The 9,640-nt window shown below is 42.6% G+C and overlaps 2 protein-coding genes across 3 annotated transcripts; one reads left to right on the top strand and one right to left on the bottom strand.

The window, feature by feature from the left end:
• Nucleotides 1-274: 274 nt before the first annotated feature.
• Nucleotides 275-1,911, bottom strand: tmem186 (transmembrane protein 186). Of its 2 annotated transcripts, none has more exons than XM_015360506.2 (2): nt 1,712-1,911; nt 275-1,390 (listed from the first exon to the last, which is right to left on the bottom strand). In XM_015360506.2, exons 1-2 carry the CDS (start codon nt 1,712-1,714, stop codon nt 680-682), a joined length of 714 nt encoding a protein of 237 aa, XP_015215992.1. In that variant the 5' UTR covers nt 1,715-1,911; the 3' UTR covers nt 275-679. The 2 variants fall into 2 exon arrangements, with proteins under 2 accessions (XP_015215992.1, XP_006637360.1); XM_006637297.3 differs by having other exon boundaries at nt 275-1,385.
• A 104-nt stretch (nt 1,912-2,015) lies between these two features.
• On the top strand, nt 2,016-9,453 carry pmm2 (phosphomannomutase 2). Its single transcript, XM_006637296.3, has 8 exons — nt 2,016-2,225; nt 2,615-2,726; nt 4,916-4,992; nt 5,219-5,310; nt 5,876-5,975; nt 6,274-6,349; nt 6,964-7,079; nt 7,413-9,453. Exons 1-8 carry the CDS (start codon nt 2,151-2,153, stop codon nt 7,515-7,517), a joined length of 753 nt encoding a protein of 250 aa, XP_006637359.1. The 5' UTR covers nt 2,016-2,150; the 3' UTR covers nt 7,518-9,453.
• The last annotated feature ends 187 nt before the right edge of the window (nt 9,454-9,640 follow it).

Below are 9,640 nucleotides of genomic sequence, written 5' to 3'. Positions count from 1 at the left end.
CCGAGGACCCAGACAAGCTGGACAATCGAATCCAGCACACAGGTGTAGAGGCCGCAGCGCGGTCGCACCAAGGAAACCCAAGAAAAAGGATTCTCTTCCGCGCAGCACTCGTGCACATCCCATTTCAAGTGTGGAGTGGCGGTCAGGGCTCCGGCCTTGTAACCGGAAGGGTATGGGTTCAAATCCCAAGCCAGACATTGTTGGTGTAGCCATGGGTAAAGGTGCTGCTCCCATAAAATACATTCGTACCCATTTATAGCGCTAGGTAAGTCAATTTGGGTTAAATTAATCTTTAATTCATACACATACTTTAATTCATGATCTAATTAAGCACACAAGAAGGCCTTTTTTCAACACTATATTACATACCACCACTATATGCAAACAGTGTCAGAGGTCCAGCCCCCGACCCAGATAGGTCCTGTTCTTTTTCGGCATCTTCACCCGGCGGCTACAGATCAGCCTCCCGGCCGGAGAACGATTTGCAAAGCTGGGCCGTAAGGAAATGCCAAAGAGCAGCACCGCTACAGGCATTCCCAGCCAAAACATCCACGATTCTAGTCACTGCAATACTGGATAGTGGCAGTTTTCCTCCGACAGATTAAGTCAAGTGTTTCATTCTGCCGATCCTTCGCCTTTCACCGGGAAACCATTTTAAAACAATGCTTTCTTTGGAGTGTCAGGGGACAGGACCAAAGACTTCCACGAATGCCCGTTTGTCCACAACCTGTCCCAGGCGAATGGTGAAGTACAGGACCTCAGGGTGGCTGTAGCGCTTAAACCGCAGCAACATCTCATTGTGGGGGTCCCCCGTATCCCCGAGGGTCATGATATCCGCCACCGGGACATACTGATCCCGTCTTTGACCCCAGAAGGTCAGGTGGGATACCTTCAGGACGGTTTTAGAGTTGTTAATGTACATCATCCCGATGATGTGCCGGAGGTAGTGGCTCAAAGAGAACAGCATCACGGTGGCAAAGACAGCAACGCCTGTGGCGTAGCTGACGAGGGTGCCGGAGCACAGTCCCTGCGAGAACAGGTAGTATACAGGAGGCAGCGTAACCACGGTGATCCCAGTCTGGAGCAGCTTGAGTCGGGACACTGCCCTGAGGACCCTGATGGCTGGAAGCCTGTAGATCAGGGAGAATTTCTCATTGGAGCGGTTTTCATTGGAGCGGTCTTGGTGGGCTCCAGTTAGCAGCTGGCTGTGCACCCTAAGTGTGGTCCATACTGTGCGTTCCTGCATCGAAGCGAGGGGACGGCGTTCGTGCTGGTGAGGGGTGAAGGAACGGCCACCGACCAGACATCTCTCACGATGCGCTGAAGCAGAAGCGCCGGGCCACACACACGGCGAAGCACGAACGGTTCGCAGAGACAGTATTGATCTGTACTTTAAAGGAGATAAGCGGGGGAAAAGTTTGCTTATTATAGACTCGTGTACTTGACTAATTTATTGTTAATAATGAATAAACCCAAGCATGAAGGTTAAGACACAGACCAAGATTAACATGTCAAATACCACAAAACAGGTGAACTAGCTAACAGTATTCTATTCGACTGGGCTGTAATAAACGTGTCACAATCACAAACGTCTCTTCACACATATCAGAGCAACCCTCCTGAGCATAATAAAAGTATTTGCTAAACAATGCATCATCCTAAACGTAATTGCTTCAGATATTAAAAGGAACGATGGTGCAAAGTCAATTACCATCACAGCAGACCGAAGTTGCAAGCCAAGAGGGATGACATCATAAACGCTCCGGGGGGAAACAAAGCCTTCTTCGACAGAGTACCGAATTCATCGAATTCCCCCTGATCCTTATTTTTTTAAGAACGTTATTGAATCAAACAAAATCGTGTATATGATACTGCTTACTATTAACCGCAAAACGGACATACATTGTTTTTCTAGAGTTCGGTTACTTCAACCATCTCTAAAATAATGTCTTTGTAGTCCACATCCGGACTCGCTAGCTCATTTCCGCCGATGGTGAACCGAAACTGTACTACATGTCCCAGAGTGACACGTAATCTTTTCCTGGTGGAAGAGGTCTAGTGTGACTGTGATATTTGACTTTATTTTCACGTTAATCACAATCAAGACTATCTTTTCATTATTTGAAACAAGCAGTCAGACAGTTAAGAAAATGGCACCATCTGGGAAGGATACGACAACCCTCTGCTTGTTCGATGTCGATGGGACTCTAACTGCAGCAAGACAGGTGAGTTGTAAATATTTCGAGCTGGTTTTCCTGAAATGCTCGTTCTTCTTTGGAGAAGCTAAAGATGATCCTGAAAATGTGAAGGGGTCGTCGCGGGATGCTGGGGTATTCAGTTTCAGAAGGCGCGGATTAATGAGGATGACGAGAACGTTTAAATCAGCAAAAATAAAGACGTGTTTCCATTCTGATCTTTCCAAGCCAGTCACTCTGATGTCGAAGTGGCACCGTTGATTTTAGTTTCTGGCTAGCTTTTACGAACATATTTAGACAACACAGAAAGAAAAGGGAAAAGCAAACTGACTTAGAGTTCTTTGAACAATCAACAGTAATCAATAGTTAAAAATAGGGTTTTTCGTTCTTAAATTCTTATGAAACTTTCCCCTCCACAGAAAGTCACCCCTGACATGGATGAGTTTCTTCAGAGGCTGAGAAAGAGGGTGCGAGTTGGAGTAGTTGGGGGATCTGATTTTGAAAAGATCAAAGAGCAGCTCGGAGCAGATGGTGAGTATTGACAAGCCATTAATCATATTGATTGATTAATCATATTGCAAGTCAGTTGGAAGATGAGTGATGGTAATTTGCCCACCCTGAGGCAAAAGCAATACAATGACTTTGTTGTGATCTAGGTTAACTATCTGAAGCCAATCCAGGCTATTAATGCTGTTTTTTCTTTAATAATTATAAAGTATTACATTTAGCAGCTCCAGAATCTGTACAAATGCATGATATTTGTAGGAAGGTACAAGCAACCATACCTGCTGCTAAATGCATCCTTTGTTGTAAAGATATTGTATTTCACATTTGAACCTACACTGGGAACAAAGCCTTGTAAATCTAAGGTATTGTAATTTATGCCTATTTGATCTGAAGATTTTTGAGTGGAGGGGTTTTTAGTACAATTACCTCTCTGCAGGAAGGCTCTCAGGTGCTGGTCAAGACTGAAAGCCTGAGATAATGATCAGTGTAGCTGCAGTATTTGTAGGATATAGCATTAATAACTAAAGTATTAGTATAGTATTAGTAACTAAAGTAGTGTATACAAGGAGGAGAAAAAAAGGTAAATGTAAGAAATTCTGTGCATATGATTATATACGATCTCCAGTCTGTTCACTTTGCACAGATAATTATAAACCGCAATTTAAAATGAGCTGATGGGTTTTTTGACAGTCCAGACAACGTCATACATTTCGGGATTGAAAAGCGGCGAATTAAACTAACACCGCTTAAATCACGTTTCTTAATGAGTAATATGAAAATAAACTACGTGTAATTCATCTAGTTAGACATTACCACGTTTTTACACGCACTGTTACTCCAAACGATTGAGTGGTTGTAAGCGTTTCCGTGCAGAGCTATTAAATTTCCATTTAAAGAGATCTATTGGCATTACCAGTGGACTATAATTTGACCAAAGTAATGACATTTTCAAACGTTCAGAACAACAATTAAATGTTAATTTGAGAGGCTCACCGTGTATCTCAGCCAATCAGAGGGCTGCCTGTGATGGGCGTGACGTGGGTGTGTCCGCTGTGCGCAAACCGGATTGCAGGAGATTGAACCTTGACGTCTTTAAAGGTTCATTACAGTTCACCTGTTTGTTCCTGTTTTCCTACCACCATGTATAGGCGTTCAATTATAAAATCTGCATTTCCGTATTAAGAGAATAGGATTCATTTTGGGCCCAGTTTTTTGTTCAATAAAATACGAGACGATTGTGGTTTGCACAGCGTGTTCATGGGCAGGTAAACATCAAAAACGTCAAGAATAGCCCCGCAAAATATGCCAGCGCTATTAATAATCGTAGCTGAGTGTTCCTTATAAAACGTATATTGCCCTGACAGGTTGACTAACGTTTGTTCAAAGTGAAGGAGATGAAGGAGTTTAAAGAAAGCACAAAGTGACACTATAAAATACTCTCATCAATGTCTGCTCTTCAGAAGCACATAAATCGAGACCACGTTTTCCATGAAACATCAATATTCACTATCCAAAGAAGATTCAGATCACCTTTGTTCATTTTATAACATTTACTTGTTTTGGCTAATTAAGAAGTATTGTCCTTTGCCACAGAATGGCTAGTGAGATTTGGTGGGCCTGCAATCAAATTAGTAAACTACCCAGCTGTATAATTGGGTACAAGTGAAAGTTGCTTTGACTGAAAGCATCAGACAAATGAATTTGTAATATTTAATTCCTGCTCATCTGACTCTGCCCTGTGTTGGATTCAGCTGAGAAATCGTTATGAGAAAGGACTCAGTGAACACGGCAGGGGTGTGCTAATGGGCGAGATGAGAAGATGGGAATTGTGCACAGCACCCTGGAGGCCACAGCATCAAAGCAAAGCCTTCTGCCTGTACAGCTCTGTTCAGTTTAATGAGCAGGGGGCTGTCACAGAGTCTGTATCTCTGTGCCCAGTGCCTTATCAAAAGTGAAGAGCAGGCACCTAATGGTACAAGGAGTTCTCCTTCAGTTTGCTTATTTTGATATTTCATCTTGTCTAGTCGAGTACAGAAAGCCCACTCTGCCTCTTCTTCACAGCCCAGTGTCTCTGCAACAACCAGTGCAAATCTCCCAGAGAAGCTGTTGTGTCAGAGATGTTGGGCTAGAAAACCCAATACTTTCCACAGAGCTGTGCAGAAGGAGAGCTGTTCATTGCTGTTCTTTATCACTGAACCTTTTTTTGTTGGCAGTGGTGGAAAAGGTGGATTATGTGTTTGCTGAGAATGGATTAGTTGCCTACAGAGATGGAAAACTGTTGTCTGTTCAGGTAGGGATCATCTCCTGACAACCTTAAAACACAAACTGACACCGCTGAACTGCTAATACCAGCTATAGAGCACGGCATCATTAGAAATGACCATAATATACTTAAATCATATTAAGAGAATTGTCATGGAACATGTTGGAAAAATGAACTTTTTCCACACTGTTCTTTCTGTGATTTTTAGGACAGCTGAAGTGATCATTTGTTGTTGTTTTTTAATTCTTTTCAGAGCATTCAAGCACATCTTGGCGAGGAACTGCTCCAAGACTTTATAAATTACTGCCTGAATTACATGGCAAAGATAAAATTGCCCAAGAAAAGGTGTGATGGTCCCCAGATCTTCCTGACCACATTCGAACTGCAAACCATGGTCTTACTTAAGCTCTTCGTGCTAAAGCATAAAAATATAAAAAGGGTTACAAATGAGAGAGTGCAGTTCAGTCCATCCAGCCATTTCTTTAAAGCAGTCAGGGTGTCGGTTTCATCACTATGGCTGGGTAGCTTGTACCAGACTCCCACGACGCCTCTTAATCTTATATTTCAATGAACTTCCATGTAGTTTTTACGTTGTAAAACCTTCTTGTTTTAGTCACATGACTTTTAAATCACTTTTCTATGCCTAAAGCTAAGATTATTATGCAGAGTTCAGTTTGTTTCAGCCTTATCAGTGCCGGTGTTCCGGTTTCAAGTTCCACACATGAATACCATTTGTGAACAGCATAGTTTTAACAGGCAAATTGATATAGCCAGGCTGTTTGAAATTTGGTACTCTGTCTCTTCACGTTTGGAGCTTTGCTTTAATTAACTCGGCAGTCGTACAGGGCTGATTGACTCTCAGCAGGTCAGCTCGTAATTCGTGCTGATGACTTCCGTTTCCTCCCTGCAGGGGCACGTTCATCGAGTTTCGTAACGGAATGCTGAACGTTTCTCCGGTGGGGAGAAGCTGCAGCCAGGAAGAGCGAATTGAGTTCTTTGAACTTGATAAAGTGAGTCACTCATTCATACCCTAAATTTTCCTCCATTCGTCTGATGAAGTTGACTGGTTTTATCATCACACGCTGATCAGATACACCAGAAAGCATCTTCCTTGCTTGACAACTTGAGTTATATATCTACTGCGTTGAAATCAAGTGCCGTATATCCCAGTATCCAATGGGTATTTCCTACATGTTGCATTACAGGCAGCGAGTGTACCTGCAAAAGACCGTGACCCCAGGTTTCCAGCGTGTGTATATGCAGTAGGTCTTGACCCTAGGCTTACAGCCTGTGCTTAACTGTTTCCAGAAAGAACGGATCAGAGAGAAGTTTGTTGCTGCTCTACAGAAGGAGTTTGCTGGGCGGGGGCTGGTGTTCTCTATAGGTGAGCGATTTTCCAGCAGGTGGGGGTGTTGTGCTGTCTAGGAGGTTCAGCTGCTCATGTCTTCTGTGCGCCAGAGACAGCTCTTCAGGAGTGTGAATGGAGAACATCAACACTGCTGCCAGTGGTGTAAAGTGCTCTCTCCGGGTGTCCTTGTGATTCACTTATCTAAGTACAATTTAATCAAAACAGACTTACAAATTAGACAGACAGAGGTCAATAGATAGACCTTGAAACAAATGCATTGCATTTATACCCTTTGTCTATTTTTTGTATTGCAGCTATTATTATAAATTATAATCATTGCAGTGTTTGAGTCCTACATTGTGTAAAAGTGAATGACTTCCTATATGATTCTGTTACTGCTATTTTCTTCTGGTGTAATTCATGACGTAGTGTTCCATTATTTCATTTAGAAAACTGCATCTTTCTCGCTACATTAATTCAATTCAATTTATTTTTATATAGCGCCTTTTACAACAAGGTTGCCCCAAGTCGCTTAACAATGCAATAAGAAAGCAGTAATGCAGCTGTTGATGTGATGAGAAGAAATAGCTTAATTTGTGGAAGGTTTTAACATTATTTTACAATGATTTTTTCTGTTTTCTGCTCGCAAGGAGGACAAATCAGCTTTGATGTTTTCCCTGAAGGCTGGGATAAAAGATTCTGTCTGAGCACTCTGGAGCAAGAAGCCTATGAGAAGATTCATTTCTTTGGGGACAAAACCAAACCAGTAAGTGATGCTGAACACCAAAGTATTATAACAGTGCAACTTGCTGATTCTTTTCCATAATGCACAATAAAACCCTGATAACGTCTTGGCTGGGGAAAAAAAAGTTAATTTTCATATTTCGACGTTTTTCCTTTCCTTTACGTGTGCCATCATGTAAAAGGAAATAGAAAAAGATTTTCAGGAAGATAAAGCATGAAGGATTATCCAACACAGCTTTTGTGCTAAAGTGCAGCCAGTAAGATGGTTTAGTTTCCTGAAGCAGGACTTCAGCTCCTGCACTGTCTCTGTTGACAGAACGAGGGGATTTTCTGACCTGTTCCGTTTCTTTCAAAGGGGGGCAATGACTATGAGATCTACATGGACCCCAGGACCATCGGCCATGAAGTCTCCTGTCCGGAGGACACAAGGCGTCTCTGTGAGGAGCTCTTCTTCAAGTGATGCCCCAGCGTAGCCCTCCGTGCCAGTGAAAATCACAGTGGATAGACTTGAATGTACTGTAATTATGAGAACCTCTTAATTCATACCTTTAATTCCCTCCTCCCTGGGCTGAAGGATGTTCTGGAAGTGTATTTAAGCAGACAGGCTGGAATCGTGTAGGGTTTGCGTTACAAATAACTATATACCTTAGCTATTTTTACCCAAGATTTATAGGCATTGAAGTTATGGTATCTACCTCATAACATCCTTTCTTAACGTTTTTTTTATTTTTTTACTGAAGTACCAGACTGTCTGGTAGCTAATCCATTTTGGTCAAAGCTTTTTTTTTTATAGCTATATGAAAATTATAGGCAGGTGGTTCAGTAGAACGTATCTGCAACGCATATATCCCACAAGGCCTCCTGCTCTCATGACAAAGAACCAGTAGACGTGTCTGATGTGACCTTTTTTCACTCATGCTGCTGTATGACCTGACTTGTTGATGCCATTTTCCTGCTGCAGAGGATTCCTTGTGGTCAGTGGTGGCAACTAGTGTCTTTATGTAGGAGACAAACAGTCACCATTGTTTCTAACTGGTGCGAACTGATTATAGTACTAACGTGCAGGTCAGCCGGACTGTAATTTAACTCATCTTTTTGAACAGGTCTGATTTTTAAACCATTCAGAATATTTGGCCTTTGGAGACGGTAAGAATAATTTCACTAGAAGGCACTGCAGCCCAAAGTGACTGTCCTGCCACTAGAGCATCAACAACTGAGTCACTGACAGCAGGGCCCTGGGTTGACGTCTCTTCTCGAGGACGAAAACCACAGCCCTGTCTGCAGAAGCCGCTATTGAATTGCATATTGACATCTCGAAACGCTTTGTGAAGTAACTCGTCACAGAACCGAAATGATGGAGGCCGCACTGCACCCCTTCCTAATGCAAAAAGCTTGGCTTACAGTTCCGGTCAGCCTGCACACTCATTGCACGATTCATGAACGCCAACCTGCTGAGCAGTCAGTCTGTGTCAGCTCCTGGGCTTAACAAGCACAAGACCCCGGCTGCTGAAGATCGCAAACATCGCAAACATGGAGAAAACCTGGCATTCAGCTTCTTTGTAGTCTGACTTCTTAATGGAATCAGAACTCAATGCACCAAGATCATTCAGGCCTTGCCATCTTCTGCAGCTGGAATAGACAAGCCTGTTAAAACCAACAGGCTGTGGTCTGTTTCCGTGCAGAATACACTGCAGTTTTAGCAGGGGCTCCAGCCCTCTCTGCAATCAGTTAGCTTCAGAGCAGCGTCTTAGACAAGCTGTTGTATTACTGCTGTTCCTGCCCTAGGCAATCAGAGTCACTGCTCTGCCGGTTCCGCTGCCTTATCTGGTGAACAGCATCAATAGGAGCAGTATGGTACAAAGCCCTTCTACTCCAGGAAGTCAAGTCATTTGCATAAGCTAGTTGTGGGCAGAAAACAAGACAGCATTGTAGTACACAGCCCTCCTGTTTCTGGCATTGTAGGTTCCTTATTTCATGAGAGCAGTATGCCAATACTGAAAGGCGCACGGCCCAGTAAATTCTACAGTTGAATTAAATGTCCTGTCGATGTTTCGGATGTGTGAAAACGCATGATTGCACAGCTGCTGGATCACAAAGCAACAGTTCAGTTCTTGGAATCAAATGGTTGATTTTACGCAGAAATCATGAAGTTAAATCATGTGCTAATCTGTCATACTTAAACCATTGAACGTGTCCGTCCTTTTTGGGGAATTTCTTTGTACTGTAGGTAGTGGGCTTGTTCAGTCTAATCTTTGAAGCTTGGAATATATTCTTGATGTCAATTTCAATTTTGTTGTCGTTGAAACAGACTGTAGGCAACATCCATTATTGATAAGAATTTTGCCTAATGTCCATAGTTGCTGACTTACACAATAAAAGCCTTTCTAAAAAGCAAAGCCATTTGCAAAATGCTTGAGTGACATGCAATTATTTGTAGGTTTCCTCAGTTTTTCTAACAGTTCACAAATGTGCAAGGCAAGGAACATATTTTGCAAAGAATTTGACCGATTTTGTGTCATTTAGTTTTTAAAGCATTCTAGATTAAAGAGACCTGTATCCCTCCCCATTCAGGAAATAATGCTC

Source organism: Lepisosteus oculatus, chromosome 19, assembly GCF_040954835.1.
Source record: "Lepisosteus oculatus isolate fLepOcu1 chromosome 19, fLepOcu1.hap2, whole genome shotgun sequence".
NCBI lineage: Eukaryota > Metazoa > Chordata > Actinopteri > Semionotiformes > Lepisosteidae > Lepisosteus > Lepisosteus oculatus.
The sequence above is the reverse complement of the archived record's forward strand: the minus strand, read 5'-3'. Positions and strand labels throughout refer to the sequence as shown.

Bases quoted from the DNA above. Each gene is read 5' to 3' on its own strand.
- pmm2 (XM_006637296.3), top strand. From the start codon at position 2,151: ATGGCACCATCTGGGAAGGATACGACAACCCTCTGCTTGTTCGATGTC. The intron at 4,993-5,218 runs GTAGGGATCATC...AATTCTTTTCAG, and splicing joins GAAAACTGTTGTCTGTTCAG to AGCATTCAAGCACATCTTGG. The intron at 6,350-6,963 runs GTGAGCGATTTT...TCTGCTCGCAAG, and splicing joins GGGGCTGGTGTTCTCTATAG to GAGGACAAATCAGCTTTGAT.